This window comes from Tetrao urogallus (genome assembly GCF_951394365.1).
Source record: "Tetrao urogallus genome assembly, chromosome: 14".
Taxonomy (NCBI): Eukaryota; Metazoa; Chordata; class Aves; order Galliformes; family Phasianidae; genus Tetrao; species Tetrao urogallus.
In genome coordinates, this window is record NC_136827.1 from 2,176,311 (window position 1) to 2,198,352 (window position 22,042).

Here is a 22,042-nt window from a genome sequence, read left to right on the forward strand (position 1 = left end):
CTGTGGCACTGGCTTTAGGATGCTGCTGTGCCTCACCAAGGAGCATCCACACACCTCCCCTCTCCTCACTAAACACCTGTTCTTTACAGCCCAAATATGGGGAGTTAACTCTTGGTTTGGGTTGTTCTCATGTTGGTATTTTGGGGTTTTTTTTGTGCGTGTGCTTTGTTTAGTTTTGAAATAAAGGGGAGGAGACCCCAAGAGAAATGATTTAGGTACAAGGCTGGGGGAAGCAGGCTCTTGTTGAAGCTGCCCAAGCCAGGGCTGCACCACACATCACCCCTCACTCACTCTGTTTTCTTGCTGTCAGCCCACAGACAGAGGCCATGCAGTGCTGCCAAGCTCTCTGCTGCTGCTCTGACCCCCAGGGGTGGCTGGGAGGCACAATAAGAGCACAGGGAGCACAGCGCTCAGCTCGCAGCTCCCAAACGATCAACAAAAAACATTCCTGCCCCGTGCCTCCCAAGCTGCCCCAAGCTGAGCCCAGCAGGATGCCCCTGGCTTAGCTGGATTTTCACACCTGTGTTTTTCTGCATCAAAGAAAACACAGCCTGCTTACTAGCAGTTCATAAGAACCTGCTCCTAACTTCATTTCCCATATCCTAGATTCCAAAATTATCTCCATCTTCATGCCTCCTCCTCTGCTCCCAGTTCCATTTTGCTACAAGCAGAAGCACAGTTCATAAGCAGGACATTTAAGTCACTTCCACTTACATCCAGCCCCAGGTTTGCATTCACATGCCTGTGTGCCAGCCCTCCCTGAACTTCAATACAGCAAAAAGCACTCTGCAGACTGATGAGCTGAAATGCCTGGAAGCAAAACACGCAGAGACTGCTTTGCACGATCTCCAGCTGTAATGGCAGTGACCAGTACGTGGACAGAGGCTGATGCACCAGAGGAGAATCACAGAATCATAGACAGAATCATAGAAGTTGACTTCTGACTTCCTCCTCTTTGTTCCAGCATACAAAAGGTGCTTACACCACTCTCCTTGCGTTTTGGGATTTGCTTCAGGAGTCTCTGAGAGGAGTCTCTACTTCCTCCTGTTGCTACAATGCCACGACACAGACTTTTCTGGAGCAACAGAACCCTTCCCAGCAGCTTATGCTGCCATCCAAGTGATTTTCTATATATATGCTGTATATGGATAATTATCCTATCAACTTCCAAACATAAGAGAAGCACTTTTGTAGCTGAGGGCTCACATGGTAACAGCAGCCCATGCAGAAGGTGCAGGAATTTTGAGCCATTTGTTCTGGTGCCCATCTGTGTGGCTCTGTACAGCATTTCCCCAACCTGGAGCAATGAAAGTTTGGGGGTTTCAGGGAGCAGTGGCATTTCTGGAAGCTGTTCTGCTACTGCATTCCACAGCCCATACTGTGCCTGTGAGAAAACACACAGCCCTTGCCCACCTCTCAGCCCAGAACTGAATCCTTCTCCTATCACTGATTCTTTCTATATGAGTCCACTGAATCAGCAGCTGCTCAAGTTTCTGACATTGTTTCCCTGCTGGCCACTCCTGTCCTGTGCTGGTTGTTCACAGTCAGCCTTCATGACACAGAACTGCAACTTCAATGTTAACTTTTACACAGCAGTCTCCATGCAACCTGGAACCTCTGTGGTGTGACCAGCATACGTAACCACCTGCCTCATCAGAAATCTATAAGCAGCAAATTGCTTTTCAAGCATTTCAAAATTGGAATGTATGGATGTGGAACAGCAGTCATTAAAAGAAGACATTAATACAAGAAGAGCCAATTTATTTTCATAAAAGATGTAATCTAATCCAAGACTCCTCTGAAGCCTGTTTAATCAGTGACACTCATTGACTGCGCAGGGTGGGTGAGCTCTGCTAAATGCTGGCTGTGCTACAGCAGGCACGGAGCAAGCAGGGAAAGGACGGGTGCAGGCACTGCCTGCTGCCCTCAAAAGGCAACCAGTGGTGCTCAGAGCAAAGCCTGCTGCTTATGGAGGGGAGAGCAGCTCCTGCAGCTGCAGGTCCATCCTGCACCTACCTCCACCTGCTGCTCCTTAGGATGGTCGGCCTCGGGGCGAGGGGCTCCAGCACGTACTGTGGAAGCAAGCACCCCTATGGAAGTTCTGTCCTGTAATTAGTTTCTAAAATCCTGACTACAATTTCACTACAGATCTACAGACAAACATTAAAGGCTTTAAAGAACGAGAAAGTCAACGAATCGCTGGTAAATGCAGCTGCAAGTGGCAGCAGACTGTCACATCAAAAGGCTGCAGCAATGCTCTTTCCTCTCATGAGCCATGCTGGGGCATTTTCACTGTTGCCTCCTCAACACCTACAGCTTGTATGATCAGAAAGCTTGCTATGGTTAAGCTCTCTTCTTAGACATCTTAAATTCAAAATGCTGTTACAAAACAGCTTTTGCAGGCTCTCAAAGTAAGTGCTTCTTGGAAACAGAACTCAGAAGCCAAAGTTACAAGCAAGGATCCAGGTTTTTGAGTTGAGATAAACAAAATCTTTCACTAATTTACAATTGGCAAGATCTGTGCTTAGCAAGAAGGCAAAGAAAACTTCCCCAGCGCTTTGCTAGGCAAATGGGAGCACAAGCAACTATTTCAAGTATGTCACAGCAGTACTTTTCCATTTCCATTCAGAAGGAGACGTTAAGCATTTCATTTCCTAAACATGTATCTGCAACGATCAAGGACTTTTGTTCCCTCATCCCGACACACGGCAGACTTGCCCCTTCCCCTTACCACCCAGGGAGGCACAAAGATGCAGGCACACAGGTAACCCCCGTGCAAAGCTGGAAGAAATCCTTGTGCTTCCACAAGCAGAATTTCAGCAACATGTGCCCTCAACCAAAAGAATGCAGGCAGGCTTCCAAGTCGTGCCTGGCTTCACAGGAAAGCACAGCGACCCCTAACGTGGTGCCATTTCAGCTCTGGGAGCCCAGCCCAGCAGCAGTGACCCAGCTGGCTGCTACAGAGCACACAGTTCTTCCCAGCGGTTCTTCCTGGGCCACAAAGCAGAGTTGAAATGCTAGATTTAGTCTCCAGCTTTGCCTTCTGCATTAATTGGCTGATCACTCAGCAAACAGCAAGGCTGATGTGACTCAAATGACTTCTCTGGAGGAAAAGCAACCCAACCACACAGCCCCAGTGTTGTTGTACAACAGCATGCTGTTGTAGTGACTTCTCAGATGAACAATTTTCCACGCCTTCTCTTTGCTGTAATAATTAAATTTCAAACCTGTAATGCCTGAGTCCTCTGGTGATGTGGGCAGTGATTGGGTTCTTGTGCACACCAACAAAGCTTCCAAGCCTTGTTTGTCTGAAGAGCTGCGCCATCCTGGCTCCAGCTGGCAGCTGAAGCAGGCAAGTTATCGCAAGGGACCAACTAACTGCTCTACCTGAGATACTGCTTTTATAATTAACTCTACAGATTGATTTCTGCAGAAATCATTCTTTAACCAGGAGTTCCCTACTCCCAGAATGGCCTCTGCACTGCTAAGCTATTTAAGAAGTTACCTGGGGACTTAATCAAGTGCATTAAATTTCAGTTTCATCCTTTCCACCACAGCAATGCCTTGAATTAAATTTCATACATTATATTTCCTTGTGATATTGATATATTCACTTGAGTTTCAGAGTGTATTATAATTACTGATTGACTTGACTCACTCTGAATCCAGCATCTTTCTGGAAAAATACCATCTAAGCAAAAAAAAAAAAAAGAAGAAAAAAAGGCAGATAATATTGGAGTAAATTTGTATTTTATGCCTAATTTGCATGTTTGTCACCTAACAACATCCAAGAATAAACTGTGCATCTTGTCAGAAATGAACTGCGAAATAAGCCTGTAATTGCCTTTAAAAAGCAGCACCTCACTGCGCTGCTCCGTGCATCCAGAAGCATCTGGGGATTATTTGGGGTGCTCAGTGGCAGCCGACGAGAACAGCAGCGTGCTGCACTGCACAGACTGCCACGGGACAAACCTGAGAACTGCTAGGAAAAAGCAGATGCCATTTGTAGAACAGTTTAAATAAGTGTCCCTAAATATCTCTCAGGATTCACATGTTCAAATACACTCAGAGCATTAAAGTATCAGCCAGAGAACACAGTGTAACATAAAAGCACTCTCACAAGCCCCATGAACATCTATGGTGTTATTTGCTAATCCCTTGACTGCCCTAAAACTCAGGCAGATCGCACAGCGGAGCATCACAACTGCAGGCTTGGAAGCTCAGATGTGGAACTTACATAAAGCCAAAATTCATCAGCTCCAGCCCTCCCTGTCCATTTCACCACAGCTCCCAGCCACTCCAAATGGAGCATCCACAATCCCTGAAAACAAAGGTTAACAACTGCACCTCGGTATTTGCCACCACAGTTCTGTGACCACTGGCTGCAGTTTATTATTTCAGTATGAAGTGGCTGTCACGATGCTCATCTTGTAAAGGCATGGACTTATTGAAATAGGAAGTTGTTGGACAGGCAAAGAAAGAAGAGATTGAAACAAACACGATTCCAAAGAACTTACAGATCTGCACAGGTCCCTTCTGTTTCCATACACATATGGAAAAATGGGAACAAATTCCAAGTAACCCTGAGATGACAACACACCTTACTTTCACACAGTGCCATAGGACCATTTCTGAGGACGTCTTTTCCATTAGTATCTAGTTACCAATTTGTATGTTTCAGACCTGAGCTTCCTGATGCTTTACAAGATGTAACCACAAGAACTGACAGCACTCTACAGCCCTCAAAGTTCATTCCAGTTTCTTGACATTTGAAATGCCAACAACTGGAGTATCAAAATGAAAGAGAAAAGCCTGGCTCTCATATAAACCTAATCTCCTCGTTGTCGTTAAGAAGTTATTAATTAAAGAACGTCTCAGACAGGTTGAAACTCCTCTTGCATAGCCACTTTCTACTGACTGTGGGCTATCAGGAAGATTTATTGGTGTATTTATATTCTACTTATGTAAAGAAGATAACAATCATAGCACACACACAGGAGCAGAGGCAGTGTCTTTACAACACATTTCTGCAACACAAACGTCCACAGTAAACAGTAAACCTGACTCACAGGTTACAAGAATTCCCAGCAAGAGGAACTTACAGCTGCTACGTAAAGAACCACAAGATTCACCTTTATCACTCATCTAATTACTTTCTATTGTGTAGCTTTAAGAATGTAAGTCATGATGCATTTAACTCTCTACATGCACTAAGGAAAATGTCAAGACCTGCAGACAAGTCTATAAGCGGGCATAAAATATCAGAACCACTCGCCAAGTTGCAGGTTCTCATGTGCTTCATTACCTGGGGACACAGGGCTTCAAGCTGGCTGGCTGACATGCGAACCAACTTCACACCTTCCTCGTTGTTTGAGATGGAACAGGCCAAGTTGGCAACCTGTGTCAGAAAGGGGAAAAAACAAAGAACTGTTAGCAATGATTTTTATTTTCTTCTACAAGGAGCTTTGTGACCAGTGACAAAATGCAAAGTGTTCACAATGATTCAGTTCCAATGGATTCTGAAATCACTAATGACATTTGTTCTGTCTCCAGTCGCAAAATATTGGATGATAAAATTGAATGACTACTGAGAGGACAGGCAGCTCGGTGCCTCCACCCACTCGGTTAAGTTCTTGACAGTAATCAGACGAGAGCATCACTGGCTGCACGTGAAGCCAGAGCTGAAAGGCCCATTCCAACTCAGTGAGTGAGACAGCAGCAATAAACAATTCAAAAAACAATTCAGCTTCAACACAGGTGAGGATTAAACGTTCTGATGCTTGTAGGGACGCTCTCCTGAAAGATTTGTACATCTAGCTTAATGTGAACCCAGAAACACTTGGAGACAGGCTTATTGTGTAATGCACTTATGCAGGAAGTGCAGAGGTACTGCACAGCTCCCTCTGTTCTGCTGATGCTGTACAAAGCAGGGCTCAGTGACGGCACACTGGATCCTGATGCACTTCCCACTGAGTCAAGGGCTGCAGGATCCAACAGGCAGAACCCGGTCCTCTGCAGTGCTGGAATTCACCAAACAAAGCCACGTGCTGGTACAGATGACGCTGAATTCCCATCCCCACTTCCCCAGAATTGGAACAGCATCTCGTGATGCTAAAACTTTACTCCCAAACCTTGACCTGCTGCACAGCAGCACTCTTAAGTAGGCCACTCTGAACCAGAAGACCTCCTGTTACCAACTGCCTTTTAGGAGTACACAGGACGGGGACAGCACAGACTTTTTTGGTAATTGAAGACATTCCTCGTATCGGAGCTACTCTCAGGGGAAGGAAGTCTGAAGTGAGTTGCATTTTGCAGCTGACAGGTGAGTGATAAGCATGTTATTCTGAGCCATTTGAACACAGAGCTGTAAAAATAGTACGGAGTGAACTGAGACGAACACCGAGCACTGTCATTCCCAAGGCAGAGCAACCTGCAAAACCCCAGTTAGGTGTCGTAAAGCACCACTGTAGACCAGCAGATATGCAGCAGCAAACCAGGTTTCTACACTGACTTCCCTCTACAAAATGGGGAAACTCCATCCTCCCTTTAGTTAAACCATCCTGTGCGTTCGTACGCGAGTCACTCTGAAGTAGTACTGGCAGCTGTATCATACACTTTCCCCCTCCCCAAGCCGTTCCCTTTACAGCAGATGTTCCCACACAGAATACATTACTGTCCCACAAACCATCAACCACACGCCAAGAGACTTGAGTGGAGTGTTTCATCAATTCCATTATTAATTTTGGGACCGCAGCAAGTTCCCATCGCGAAGCACGCATCTTCCTTCCCCCAGATCCAAATCGAGTTACAAAGGATGTGAAGCCGTCAGCTGTCAGGAGGAGAGCTATGCTTCCAGCACTGCACCACTGAGTAAACAGATGCTGCAGCATATATTTGGACAAAACAAACCCAAGTTGAAAGGAAGACTACGCGGCATCAACGCGCGCCGTACAGAACTGTGCCAGCTTGCTGCAAGACCGCTCCTGAACTTCTCCACTTTCTTTTCTGCCACAGTCCGCAGAGCAAAGGTCCCACATCAGCAGGTGAGGCTGCTGCACGCCTCGGCTCCCTGCAGTGCTGTGCCGTGTGCTCCCAGCTCAGCAGAGGTTCTTTCACCCCGCGTGGCACAGCCACCAACAGGGCACCCCCAGTGACACCTTGCCAGGAAGGAGATTTCCTTTGAACGGAGGGTTGTTTTTTTTTTCTAGATCTTCTGCATCTTAAATCCCCAGCTCGCAGTGAGCTGTACTATACTCTGCTTTTGTTTAGAGGCTCAAAAATAAAGGCAGTAAGATGTCATGATTTAAAAGTCAAATAAAGGTTTTGCTGTTGTTTTAAGCACGGGTCATATTTTTGAGAAATACCAGTTTGCCAATACTTCTTATGGTCCATATTTCGACGTCATTTCTGCCTCCCCAGCAGCAGTTATGGCTTCTAGAAGTGAGAAGAACACAAAGCCCTTTTGAGATGGGGCTGGATAAAAGCTACATTGAGGCGCTGCAGAATCAGCCTCTCCGCTATCTGGAGATGTTGTGCTCTCTCTCAAGCCAAGTGTGATGAATCAAGTACAGAGAATCCTCGCTCTGTCTGAATACAGAGAGGCAAAGAAGTTGGTAATTGAGTGCCCCCACCGTGGTGCTATGCAATTTTGCTTTTTTGCACAGTCATTTTTGTACAGTCATTTTTCTTCTGAATACCTCACTGATGGCAATTCTTCTTTAGAAACGGCCTGACTGGGACTGCCAACCTTTATGAAAGAAGTGTGTGTGCTTCCGTGACTGAGCTTCCTTGGCAGCTTAAGACAATCCAGTTGCTGGCTGCCACATTCCATCCTACTTCTGCGCCTCCAAATCTGAACACTTCATTTCAGCTCGTTAGTCCAAGAGCAGGCTATTTGCTTTGGCAGATTAGCTTCTCTGCCAGATTAGCAGACAAACTTCCCAGCAAACTGCTGAACGTCAAATGCAAAGCAAGAATGTCACAATGAGTTTAGAGTGCAGTAGGTCAAACCCCAAAACCCACAGTAATACAATGCTTACTGTGCAGACACTCTCAGTCTGTTGCAACAACTCACAAACCTCCTAAAATACCAAGTTTACAAGTGCTGTCAACTTATTAATCCAGCTGTAAATGACATTACAATTACGTATTTCAAATGTCATTAACGAGCCAGTGCTCCATGGCACAAACTGTGGAATGGCACACAGCGGCTGCACTGGGCGCCTGGATGATTAGGAAATTGAACCGTGAAGTGTCTGAAGGCACAGTTCATTGCTAACTCCTGCCTGGTACCTGGCAAAGAACTTCAAGCTCCCTGACAGGGGGAGGAGAAGGAGCTCCTGGCCACACGTGCACATAATGCACAGGGTTCTGTAGCCAAGATGAAGATCAAAAGTGACTAAATTTGTTCTAAAGCATGCAGAGCATTTGGAGATCATACGCATTTCCAAGCCTTTCAAATAAAACAGAGCACCTCAAGCAAACAGAAGCTCCCTTCAAATCAAATGGAAATGAAATAGTTTTCCCGTCTCGCCAACAACACAGCTGACTGACATAGTAAGTGGTCAGATTTGATTTAGAAAGAACACTTGTGCTTGAGAGCAAAATAGCAATTGAATTCCCGCTGCATTTGTTCATTCTTACCATTCAATATCATCAAGCCCCTTTACATAAGCACTGCTGGCACAGGCATCAAAGGAGACAAAAAATTGCAAATAATGTAATCAGTCGTAATGGCCAATTTCTTGAAAGAATTTAAAAAACACATAGGGAGGCCAAGGCGCGCTGGAAAGCAAGACAAGGTGCTTGGATACTGCTTGCAGCACAGCCAGACCAAATTAAAAGCATCTTTTTGATGCGACTTCAAGGGTCCGGTAGCTTTCAGAGTGTGCAGCCATCGCCCAGACCCTGCTTTGTGCATCCTGCAGGGCAGCAGGGATGAGCTTCAACCCACGTCAGCAACAAGCACGTGTAGCAGCAGTGCGATTTGCAGCCCGCGCTAACAGACCTCTGCCATGCAGAACCCCGAGCTGCAGCGACCGACCTGCTCCTGGAACTCAGGTCAGCTGTTTCTCAGCAATGACACCGAGATGGAATGAGGAGGAGCCAGTCAACTACCCCAAAGCACAGGGTCAACTGGAAACAGGCTATCAGCAACAAGGTGCATTTCCAAATTAAAAGAACAGGGGGAAATGATACCATCTGTCACAGTTCTAGCTATTTTTCTTCAGAGTTTGCTATTTTTAATCAGGAAGAGTCTCGATATTTTTACAGTAATTTTTTCCTCCATTAGCAACAATTTGCCAGCCCACGTTGGTGTTGTCGGGTGTTCCAGACAATTGCTCTCTCTGACATTAGGCAGCGCTCACCTTTTTCACCTGAAATTCATTATTTATTCATTTCACTTAAAATTTGTTCCTATGACAACTCAGGAGCTGAGCCTCCAGCAGCCTCAGCTACACCAGTGTGGGGTCAGCATGAACTTCTTACACTGCACTGCTGCAAGCCGTGGAGAAATACTGCCATGGCTCTGCAGCTGTTAAAGTGTCTTCTGCACTGGACATCCTAGCTTAAGGAGTGGGGTTACTTTACACAGGACAGTTTAGTAAAGCCTTAACAAATTGCTTTTTCAATAGAAGACAAAAGCCACAGGAGAGGGAAAATGAACCATAATCCCTAACACATCCAAGCTTCCTTTTTTCAAGGAGTTTGAAGGCTGATGCTGAAAGCCCACGTGAACGTTTCTGTTCAGTGCACCTGGGCTGACTTCAAAGCATCACCGCCACCTCCTGCTCCTTACCTACCGGCCCTATTTTCAGGACAGCTTCTCCAGAAAGCCAAACACACACGGCACACTCAAGTGGGTGCTGGATGCAACCACGCAGCAACGGTGCGATCCAAAGAAGGCTCAGTAATGAGTTTATTGTTACATAATTTATTTGAAACTGTCAGAGCCCGCCTCTGCCACATGGCATCGTTACAAATCAGGATTGTCTCTCTATGCACGGAACAAACAAGCACTAATTGAGCTTAAGAGCCTGACTACTCTTGCTTTGAAACCCTGGGTGCAAGAACAGCATTCCAGAGGTAAGAGTTTTCAGCATTCCTACTGAAGAACTCAAGGCTGCAGTTGGACAACAACCAGCATCCTCTCAACTGATGCTCACAAACCCCTGTGCAAAAATGAGACGAAAGCCATGCTCACACCTGTACACACACACAGGTAATTCAGCAGTTTCAGTAGCATGCAAACAACGCTTCTCACAAGTGTTCTTAGTACTTTCATTTCTGATTAAACTCCAATATTTCAGCTTTTTGTTCCCGTTTTTTGTTTGTTTGTTTTTATATTACAGTTTCTCTGGGAACACAAACTCCTGCCTTAAGCAGCCAAAATTGCCCATTTAAAATGAATAAGAAAAAAAAAGGACAAGCAGCATCACTGAATATTTCCCTCTCGAGGACAGATTCTCACAAAATTCAGCTACAACAGATGCAATTTCCTCCTTGCCCACGTTAAGAAAACTGTCCAGATTCATTTGGCAATGGCCAAAGCCCAAGGAATCCATTCACCTGCAGAAACAACGGCCAAAAGGAAGCAGTGACTGAGGACTTTCAGAAGACAGGTGCCAATGAGAGCCCACACTTCTCTTTGGGAAATAAAAGAGGGTTTTATTATTCAGAAAGTCCCTACATACATTAATTCACCCACCACTCAGGTTGAACACGAGCAGTTCAAGACCCAGTCCTATGAGGCAGAGGTCTGCCTTCTCTCTATCATGCTATCAGCGCCCCAGATTTGCAGAGGCACGGCCAAACAGGAACTGTGCCGTGGTGAAACCACCTCAGAGTGGGGAGGACGGAGGGAGGACGCTGGTGGGGGCCCACAGGGGCTGTGCAGCAGGTCACCAGGAGTCACGCTGTCAGCTGCTCTGTGATTTCATGTGACTTAAGTAGAGCCAAGTGCCTGCAGGTCTGCAGCAGGTACCTGCAAAGGCTTCTTGGGCAACGCAATCCCAGCGTATTGACTTAAAATAGTGAAAGCCTTTAAATAAAACAAACCGTATACATAGAAAAACTCCTGACGTAATGCACAGTGAGGAACGATGGACTGAAATGGAGATAACTGCTACTTCTAGTGCTCCTGCAAGCTCACGGTTACCTTCCAGCAGAAGACAAGAGCGACTTCAAGTTCTTTGTTAAACACACTGTGGGAAATTTAACCTACATGGAAAAAAAAAACTATGAAGCAAAATGTTTTCATTTTTTTTCTTCAAAAGTTTTCAGATGATGAGAAATGGAGATTTGTCTTCATCGTTGTTTCTCTTCCAATTTTTTGTTTTTTAATTTCAGTAGGCTGGCAAGCAGCAGGAAGAGGAAGGGGACCACAGACTGCATGTTGTGAACTTCCTGCTCCACAGATCTGTGAAGCAGCAGCTTCTGATTTTCAAGGGCAACCTTTCCTTTGGGATGAAACCTCACAACTAGCACCCTGTAAGCTGTGTCTGAGCATACACAGATCTAGTTAAGGAGCAGAGCATCACATCTGGCTCTCAACCCAGATGAACTGTCCACCACTGCCTCCTCCAGCTGTCTGCTGCTACCCCACAGCAGCTCTGTTCAACACTGGCAAGCTCCTTCCATACCCCAAGAAAACATCTTTGTCCAACAGCCCACTTCGTGTTGTCGAAGTTGCAGAGAGAAAGACAACTTCTCACACTGCGGGATTTGCATCGTGACAAACTGAACAGGCTGTCTGCTGAGCAGCAAGTGCAGAAGGGAGAGTGCTGCTCGCACCAACAGGAAGGCTTTGCAAACAAAGAGGGAAAGGGGTGTGTAGCATAAGACGCCCAGTAGGAATTTGCTAACAGCACAGTGTACCTTTATTCCCAGCTTGGTAGATTATCCTTTCTACTGACCTGGCCTAGAGAGCAGAGCTGCTGAAGGAGCAGCAGTGTCTGACATGGGCACCGTGCCCCTCGCAGATGCAGCTGGAGCAGCAGATGCAACTATTGGCACAGGAACCATGCCCTCCTCACACAAACAAGCTAAAGTGATAAAACGTTGTTACAGGCACAGAACACATCAGTTACACAAGCCAGTAAGAGCTACCATGACGGAAATACCACCACTGGTATGTAGTGTAGAGCTGATCTTCAGTAGTAACTTCTAAAGCAAATCCTCATCTTAGATGCCTCTTAGAAACATAAATGTTTTTCTTCAAAATAAAAGTGTTTCCAGCAGTGCTATTCAGTGTCCAAATATCCAAAAAGGTCTCTGTTGACCTGGAGCTTAAGAGTTCTTTGCTATAACATTTCCTCATCGCTCAGCATGCTGTGTTATGACCAAAGGTTTCTGACCTATTACTAGCTGTTTAAACCAGTTTGTGGTGATTCAGCCCACTGTTCATGACAAGTTTAATGGGAATTATAAGCACATTATGCTCCTGAAGAAGGTAACAAAACAGTAAGAGGAATGAGCTCCACACAAACTTCAGGCAATCCTCAATTGCTCTATGTGAGTAATAGTCCAATGGTGCTAACAAGTGAGATGATGAAAATCCAGTGTTGCATGAAGGCTGCTAATATATTGGGAATGAAAACATTTACGTCACATCTATAAATGCTGTATCCAAAAAAGCTACCTAACGATGCTGTAAAAAAAATATCAAGACTGAAGTATCTGGAAAAGAAAGCAGCCCAGGACTCCAGAGCTCTTCACCACACTACATCAACAACACGTATACCCAACAGCACTTACATTTCCTGACATTTCACAGATTTCCCCTGCTGTTTCCAACAGAGGAAAGTACAAAAAATAGATGGGATTGTTTCTAGGATAGCAGAATTAAACACAATTTTCCAAACCCTAACCTCACTCACCTCTAACTTCTACACCCTTGGCGCCTCCATTGGCCCAAGTGTTTGAAGCTGAAGCCCCACACTCCCAACCATCCCACAGATAGGAATGATGGCTGTCCCTGTGGAAAAGGCACAGCAGAACTGCCTCCTGAGCAGGGAGCAACAGCCAACCTGGGTGCTTTTCAATAGGAGAAGGTCAAAAAACTCCAATGCCCATCCCGATACGTGAGCATTCAAACTCATCTTCAACCACTTCATCCCTCCACTATTTTTACTGTTCAGTTTCCTCGCTCTGTGTGCATCTGTAGTCAAATCTAGACAGGTTATGCTCAAGTCTTATTCTTCTTCCTACCAGATTTTTAGTTTCTGCTGACTTTTTGATCTCTGCCACCATTCTTCACACCCTGCCATACATAATGTGGTGCAGCATTAAACACTGGCCTCAAAGTAACCTTACAAGAACAAAAGTCACCCTATTAAAAGGTCACTTGATTTTATTTATGTATGCTGGATTAAATTTGTGCATGCAGTTTTGCTGGAAAATGAAAGAACTTTTTTTTTTTTGCTGAGGCTCTCCTACATTGCTGATTAGGAATGCGCACAAGGAAAGCATGTTTTATGAGTAGAACTTAATTTATTTATGAATTAGTTGACTAATCAAATGAACTTGCAAGGAAAGTTCATCGGTTCTTGAACAGTGTCAGATTTTAGAGGGCATATTAGAGTTACGCTGTCTTTTGCTGAAGACATTTGTTTTAAATTGCTGCCAAGGTTATCCACAGACAAATTACAAAGAACGTGCTTGTTCTTTGGAAGAGATATTTTGCTATGCATCTTAAAAAGGGAAATTACTCTTGAGTTGGACTAAGTCTGCCTCTTCTCTCCAGACCATAGCACAAGGACATTTCCCTTGTAACACACACTTCAAAATAAAAGCAGGACGATGACAAACTTCAGTTTGCAGATTTTCTTCCTCCCTGTAAGTTAGCTCACTGAACAGGAAAAATAGGTGCTCAGATACCATGGTAATGACTGATAACAACTCTAGCCTTGCAAATGCCAAGTTTTGAGAGATTCATATACCCAAAGATTCAGAAGAGCATCTCAAGTCAGCGTTTGATCTGGGTGCCAAGGGCTGGGCTCGTCGTGCGCTGTGCACCCAACATCCATCTGCCTTGCACTGCTGCTACGCACCTCTGATGGCAAATGTGATGAAAGAACATTTAAAGAACGAGCAAATCCAGCCCACTCCCACCTCCAAAGCTTCTAGTTTCATCCGTTCACCTTTGATACGTCAAGCCCTTGAGGTGTCCAAATGCTAGCTACTATTTTAGCCTAAGCTATGTGTTACCCATTTCACATGAAGGAAAAAGAAAAACAACAGAAAACAAACCTTGCAGCTGTTAGGCTCCCTTAAGAAAACACAGGCTGTAAGTATGAGCAAATCAGGGCAAACTGTAATAAAAATGTTACAAGCGTGCTTCTGGACAGTGGTATTTTTAGACTGAGGTCTGAGGAATTATTTCAGAACACGGGGAGAGACAGTGAGGGTGACAGAAGGGGAGAATGTCAGTGTGAGAGGCTACGGATAGCTTACGGAGTTAAGTGCCCAAATGCGATTCTTTCCAAGCAAATAAATTTGCAGTCTGCATCTGTTCATGGGTTTTCACCGAAGATGCAAAAGTCATCTCTGTATGCAAGATAAAACCCAACGCATTAAAAAAGGCACAGCGTCGTCTTTTCGGATAAATTGAAGTAATTGGGAAAAAATTGATGCTTATGAAATATCATGGAGAGCTTTCACCTCCCTGCTCTTATCAAAGTTTCTCAGAGGAAGATTTGAAAATAAAATTTGAGTCAGGAGAAACATGTGACACAGGGGTACCAGGCTCGCTCCCGCACAAGGTTATTTGCTATTTTTAAGGAACTACAAACTCCTTTCCAGAAACGTCCTTTAAGCAAGCAAACAGCTATTGCCAGCTTTTACCTGCACTCTGTCCTCATCTGTCTTTTCAATACCTAATTTCTTAAGGGTTCAGAAAACTTGTAAATTGAAATTACACAGTACGGTGACAAATCAACAGCCTAATTTCTTATTTTTCTAGAGCATTCAGTAGCGTAGCAGAACGTTTCCTCTCTGACATTTATGGCTCTCTCATTTTACAGAGAATAGCCCAAGTGCCATTAGAGCGACTGCAGCTCGCAGCACGCCGGCAGCTCGCACATAAGCACACTTCAAAGCCCAGGTGAGCGAAGGCAGCATGGTGCTAAGTGACAACACTGAAAAACAAGCCTCGAGTTTCAGGACAGCCTTGTCTCTAAGAAGAAACATTAATTCTAAGGATGCCACTTCTTTCCTCAAGAGCAGAATTACAGGTTTGAGAGCCAAGGTTTCTTTATCCATCAACATAAAACCCACCAGAACACAAGCACATGCTTTACAATCAGTGTACTAGGAAGACTTCCATAGTCCATGAGTAAATTTAACTCTCTCTTGTATTGATTCCTGAAGTGCTGTTCCTTCTGTTTTTCTTCTCTGCTGTGCTTAAATTGGCTTCTCCATCCCAGAGTTAAACTCGGGACGAGTACTGGTTAGTTAATGGGCTGTTAGTGCAGAGATTCTGAAAGCTACCTTTGAAATACATTATTAAAGTGAAACAAATCTAATCTTACCCTAATTTAAATCTAATTTTACCCTTTCTCGGTTTTCAACAAGCAGGATAAAGGGCTAGTATTTTACTATGAAAGCACAAATCAAATGGAAGCCCTCCGGGACAAGTTTATGGTTTGGTTTATCTAGACAATACAGGCCCTGCAGGCAAATCAGATCTCTGTGGTTGTATGTACTTTGGTTGAATTTGGCTGCCTGGACTTCAGAATGGCAAGCTAGGCAGTGGTCCACTGCCAAGAAGGGAACACTGTTAGGACAGAAGTACGCAACTGAGGTGCATGGACAGCTTTGTAGCTACACGGAGGGCCCACGAAGACAGAATCCCAGTCCTCTCCTGTGCTTAGCTCACAGGAAGGCAGCACCAGCTCCTCCAGGTCACAGAGCAGAGATCTGCACTGAGCACCACACCCAAGCTGCAAAACTGCTTAGTTCAGACAGGAATCCTCCAAGTTGTGTCCTGCAGGACAGGCCTCTGACGTGCATTTCTCCTCTCAGCTCAGTACTGAAGGGAAGGGCATGTTCTGCTCTACATCTAAGGCACAGGAGCCTGTCAGTCACAGCACAATACACAACACCACTGCTCTGCACTGCAGCTGTTTTGTCACATTTGATGTCTCGAGGCGTTCAGCAGCATTTCTGAGGGTAGTTATGATAAACTCCCCAGCACACTTATCTCCCATTGAAAGCAGTTGGAAGCAATCACTTCTGATCTCACCAAGTGGAGCATCTTCTGTTCTGTTCTTACACAGTCTCTATTGTTTCTCTGGATATCTGCAGAGGAGATTTCTGCCCACCAGCAGAATCACGTGGGAGCTTGCAAACATCCCTCTCTGTTCCAGCAGAGGCACGGTAAGCACAGCCCTCCCTGACCTGCCTTCCTTTACAGTGAATTTGACATCACAGATGACTCTGCAACAGCTCTGTGTCCCCTGGAGACAGGCGCTCTCCAGGAGTACTTTTCCCCTTCTAAGCCAGGCATATGTAGTAACCCATCTACATTCATGGAAGGGGCTTGTAAGTCATCTAGATCACGCTACTCCTATAGCTACAGCTGCATTTTAGACAGCAAAAGCAATAAACAAGCTTTCAAAAAGTTGTTTCAGCAGTGTATAATTTTAGCAGAACCTTTTGATGCCAGCCAGAAATACTGTTTAATGCATACTTCCAAGGGAATAGCCCTTCTTGAAAAGGCAGACTGGGTGGTTCAACAGAGGTTCTGTAAAATTCATTTGCAGTTTGGCATTTTACACACAAGGTCGGGTCAGAAAAAGCCACTTTTGCATGCCAGTGCCTACAGCTGCCACTGCTTTTCAGAAGCCACATGCAGTGTGAGGGAGTAGGGAGTGAGGGCTCACCTAGCAAGAGGCAGATGTGGCGTGGCATCTTCACTAATGGTGCCAATAAACTCGTGTGGACCCTCTGTGTCCCTTGGAGAGGTGCAGCTAGGACAGAGATGCTTCTACTGCTATGCCTGCCACCTGCTCCTGCAAACAAGCCCTTAAAATAATTTCTTACACTGCAAATTAGGTTTGCAATGTAAGAAGGGAGGCTTTAAAGCTCACTTAAAAGCACTGCCACCACTTGACACGGGATGGCCAAAGCCTGCTGCCTCAGCACTGCATTCTCCTCCATCTGCTGCTTTGCCAGATCACTAAACAGCACCAGTTACCTGCTATTTAGAACAAAACAACTCCGAAGTTACACGAGGACGGCATTTACACAGAGCCATGGCAGACCAAGCGCTGATAACTTCAAAGGAACTCCAAACAACAGACCATCCTGATGCACTATGGGACAGCCCCCACATGCTCTGCTCAGAGCCCATAACGCTTCAAAAAGAGGCAAAAAAACCAAACCAGTCATCAAGAGTCAGAAAATATGCTTACTAGTAACAGTCAAATCTTAAGTTCTTGAGTAATTTAGATATGTTGTGTGAAACTATTCTTTATGACCCTAAGAGGCACGGGGACGGGTCAGTAGCAGAGACACTAAGCAGAAATACGCTGAGCAGTTTCTGACGGTTTCTGGGAAGAGTTTTTGAGCTTTATTCCTGTTGGCATATTTCCTCAACAAGAACTACAGGTGTATGTCTGATCCTTGGCATTTAGCATGAACACACACAAAACTCTTAAATATTGTAAGTCATGTAAGGCGTGATGACTTAAATTTTAAGATAATGGCAAAAAGCACAAGGTTTCCAAACTGTACTTATAAATACAAAGCACAAACTCACTTCTCTTACTGTAACTGCACGTACCTGCTGCATTTACTATTATCAATCATGGAAGACTAATGAACTTCAATGCATTTTAGTTAAGGCAGGTCAGTCTCGTGCAAGATAATGTTCCCACAGATTAGTTCTAATGGTTGCAGTTATGTGTGTTCAACAGCCATTGGGATTTTTATTAGGAAAAGGTGGAGGGGATTAAATTTGTCGTGGCTGAAATGCTGTGTATGTCCACTGCGTGCTCTTTACAGACATGCAAGCAGGTCCTCATGCTATACATCCCTACTTAAAAGGCCTGTTCACAGGCACCATTATTTGCTAGAAAATAAAAAAATCACTGGGATTCAAGTGGCAGGGCAAGGATGACAGAAGGAAAGTCATGCCACTGTCTTCCCTACATCGTATCTTCAACCATGTCCAATTAACAAAGCAAATGAAGGTAACGGTATAGTAGAACTGCATGGGCTGTGTAACAGCAGCTGCTTTTTGACAAGCTTACATTTTGAACTATTTAAATATTACCTTGCACTTAAATTCATTAAAAGAACATTAAAAAGCAAATTTATTTTTAAAAATTGCTATTTGTTTCAACAGAATTGAAAAGTGTGTTTTGCCCAGTCTTGACTTAATTTAAGGAGCACTAATTTCATTTTAATTTGCACCACCTTACCTCAATCAATTTATTGGCATGCTCACGGAAAACCTGGGCATATTCCTTGACTTCTTTCTCGTTCCCATTCTTGGCAGCTTCAATCAATACTAAAAGTGGAACATTTGTTTCCAGAAAAGAGTCTGATACATGGTCCATCACAGCTTTGCGGAGCTACAATAAAAATGAAAGAATAAAAGAGTTATTTTTCTGCTATTTTCCTTTCACTGTATTAATATGTAAAGCTTAAGTGCTTTTGTCGTTGATCCTTTTTCCTTCCTGCGACCAAGGCTTTCTCTGCACTAAGTCTTGTCTGCACACTTTTTGCTTCAATTTAAATTAAATCTCCTTAAAAAACTGGATTAGTTATGTAAGTGCAAGTCACCATTTGGCCACAAATATTGATTTAGCAACTCATATTGGTTTTGTCTGAGTAAATTTGCCACTTTCCCACAGCTGATAAAATAACATGCCGATTTAACTTCTTTAATTTTTCTACTAGAATAAAAACACTTTAAAATAAGCTTCATCCACACTCACATTTACTTGAAAAAGGGAATATACTGCCATAAAAATAGAAAAACAGATAAAAGATCAGTGTTACCTTACAGTTCTCATAGAAAATATACTCTGAGATAAAACCAGCAGAAAATTTTAAAACACAAGCGATTATGTTTAAATCTCATAAAATTTTAGGGTTTTTATAATCCCTGTTGCCATCAGGACGGCTCCGAATCCAGCACCTTTATCACACAGTTAATGCAGTTGTGCTTCCGCCTTACACTTATTAACAGGCACTGCTTTCATTCAATCTACATCACAAGCAGGAAAGCTCTCTACCAATTGGAGCCAAATCAACAGATGAAATACTTCCAGGAGAGAAGACATGCAGAGGTGCATTCATTTGCCTCACCAGGTGTGAACCTCACGTAGCAATTACCTGTCTGCGCAAGTCTCTGGTCTTTTTGGTCATCTTATCAATGGCAGAATTCAGTGCATCACTTCTTTCCTTGCGTCCAGCCTGAAAAACAAGAGACAAAGAGGTAAACAGGCATTCAGGGTCTCCAAGCAAAACCAGTATGATTTATGTCGAGAAGACTGTCAGTTCCTTTATTATTACTTCTAAGTGATTATTCAAGTTAGAAGCAGAGTCTCCACCTCCTTGCCCAAGCATTATTCTTCCAGGCAGGCTCAAGCAGTCCAGGAGCATCTGACAACATAAGGCTGCATCCTTTAACACTCTTCAGCTTCCTTTCTGGAGAAATGGATGCTTTCCTACATCTAGGCTGCTTTTTGCTCCTCATCAGCCAGAGACTGTATTTAAACAGCTAAGTTTAGATTTCTCTTCTCTGACAGCTCTGCCGACAACCACACAGCTTGCCGTGAATCTCCAGTCCCCAGCAGCTCTTCCTGCCTCAATCCTCGACCTTTTGGGACCAAGGGAGATGGACGGCACCCCAACATCTCCCATGGCAGACGGAGGCACCGGGTGGTGCAGCACGGCAGTGCTCCCTGTGCAGCTCCACGCCTCACTACTACAGAAGGTTCTTCAGCAGTCAATCGTAAGCCAAAAATCAATTATATTAAAGGTAAAATCCTTATAAAACATTTGTCAGGGATGAAATCCCAACATCAAATAAGCATCCAGGCTTGCCTGCTGGGACCTGGATTTCGCCAAGTTCGATCCAGCAAGTTTCACATTAGCACCATTGTTAAAAAGAGGGAAAGGGGCCAAGATGCAGTGGCAGCTTCCCTCTGCCTAAGCAGACAGTGGGCTGAAAATATCTGAATTCGTATCAAGTTGGGAGTGCCAGATAAGACAGCAGTGGTCTTACAGTCTCACAGGGAGGGTTTTTCTGTACAATAGAGCTTCTCTGAGTTATGTGCAGTAAGCTTTATGCAACCACAAACCAATTTCTGAACTTCTAAGCCACGATCAATATAATTATCCTGTGGAGAAAAAAAACAACAACACAACAAAAAACAGCAAAACCCATTTTACAGCACTAAAGCGAGGCTGTGCCAATTATCGTTCCGCAGATGCCAGGCTGGTTTGAAACACTCACATAGGCAGCCTTGAATTGAAATCACAAAGTCCACTCTACAGCAGGAATAAAAACTGAATAAAACCGGGGGGAAGATTCGGATGTTGTCAAGTAATTATAATTCATTGAATTTTTGAAGATTTGTCACTCTTTTAATCCAGTCACTGGCTCTCATCACAAATGGTAACCGAAACCAGCTGAAATAAGCCCAGAAGCTTGTTCCACCACACCACAGCTCCAGCAGACTTGATGCTGGGCCGGTCTTCACACTTTAAAATGAAACCAGAAACCTCTAAATAAGGTGAAAACGAACTCTGCCTTTATTGAGTTGCTCCCCAGCTGGTCAGGCACAAAGCTGGCAGGCAGCTGGGCTGGAAGCCGTCCTGCAGCCCCTCTGGCACTCAGGGCCGATGCAGACAGTGGGCTCCTGGCAGCCCCCCGTGCCTGCTGAGACATAAACCTGCAATTGCTCACGTTACCATACCGCTGTACCTGCAGTGGGACTGTTTCAATGAACCCAGAGCACTCCCCCTTCCACCTCGGCATTTTTCCAGTATCTCTGGAAGGTACATGCACATCTAATACACAGGGAGCCAAACATTCTGCTGTTCCAAGAAGTGCCCTCTTCCTGCTCCCCAGGCACCCCCACGTTAACCACCTACCAGGAGCATGACACTGACACGAATCCACCCATCACCTGCACTTTGCCATGCTCGGTTTCACAGCACAGAGCAGCCCTGGTAGTGCGGCGCAGGTCCCTTTTTGCAAGGGAACCCAGGGACGGTTTCCACCAATGGCTGTTCAGCTCATGAGATCTGACCACAGGCAGCCCTACGCAAAATGCTCTGAAAAGCATTCAATGTGTACATTAGCGGGTAAGCAGCTCCGATTTCATACTGCTGATCTGTTCCTATTAAGTCACACTGTGTACTAACACAGAAATAGCTGTATAGTCTAAAGCTGTTAGATATGAGCAAAGCAGCTCCCGTTTATTTCCATCTTGTTGGTGTTCTGAAATTTTAGTACAAAAGCTTGTACTAGAGTATAAGAAAGTATTAAGAGCATTTCCCTTGGAAAGTTGCAACATGAACACCCCACTAATTGAGTTGCAGCACTTTACCACTTTTGTGCCCCAGCTGCTAACCCAGCGCCTTCACTACGGCTGGGGCTGCAGGCAACGTGAGGAGGCACACCTGCACTTTTGCAGCTGCAGAAAGGGAACCTCTTGCCATTCCCACCTACAGTTCCCACAGCCAATTGTAACCCAGGTCCTGGACCAAAGATGAGGATGTCAAGTTTTGCCATTCTGAAGTCAGTTGACTTTTTTTGCATAAAAGTTACCATAATGCACAACTGCGGAGCCAATTACGCCCTGCGAAGTCCAAGCACAGCCAGCCTATGGGATGTTGGCTGCTCCAATCTCAACATTATTTCCAAGTGTTAAACATCATCAAGGACAACATCAATCCCCTTGCTCAAGTCCCATGAATTTTACCCAGTGGTTCTACCCTACAGCTTAACAACTCCCGTTCAAGCTAGTCTATAAAGTAATAAATCACATTGTAAAGGCTCACCACCTCTGGATAATTTGCT

General features: G+C 44.6%; 1 protein-coding gene across 4 annotated transcripts in view; it reads right to left on the reverse strand.

Annotated features, from left to right (window-relative positions):
• Nucleotides 1-22,042, reverse strand: part of CTNNA1 (catenin alpha 1) — a gene marked incomplete at both ends in the record, with an annotated part of 92,052 nt that overhangs the window by 22,038 nt on the left and 47,972 nt on the right. For 2 of the 4 annotated variants that reach the window (XM_079542294.1, XM_079542293.1), the window contains 3 exons: nucleotides 5,306-5,398; nucleotides 18,426-18,578; nucleotides 19,345-19,425. In XM_079542294.1, the coding sequence (XP_079398420.1) occupies nucleotides 5,306-5,398; nucleotides 18,426-18,578; nucleotides 19,345-19,425 (327 nt within the window). Of the gene's footprint in view, nucleotides 1-5,305; nucleotides 5,399-18,425; nucleotides 18,579-19,344; nucleotides 19,426-22,042 lie in introns of those variants that run through there. The other 2 variants (XM_079542296.1, XM_079542295.1) reach the window with 2 other exon arrangements.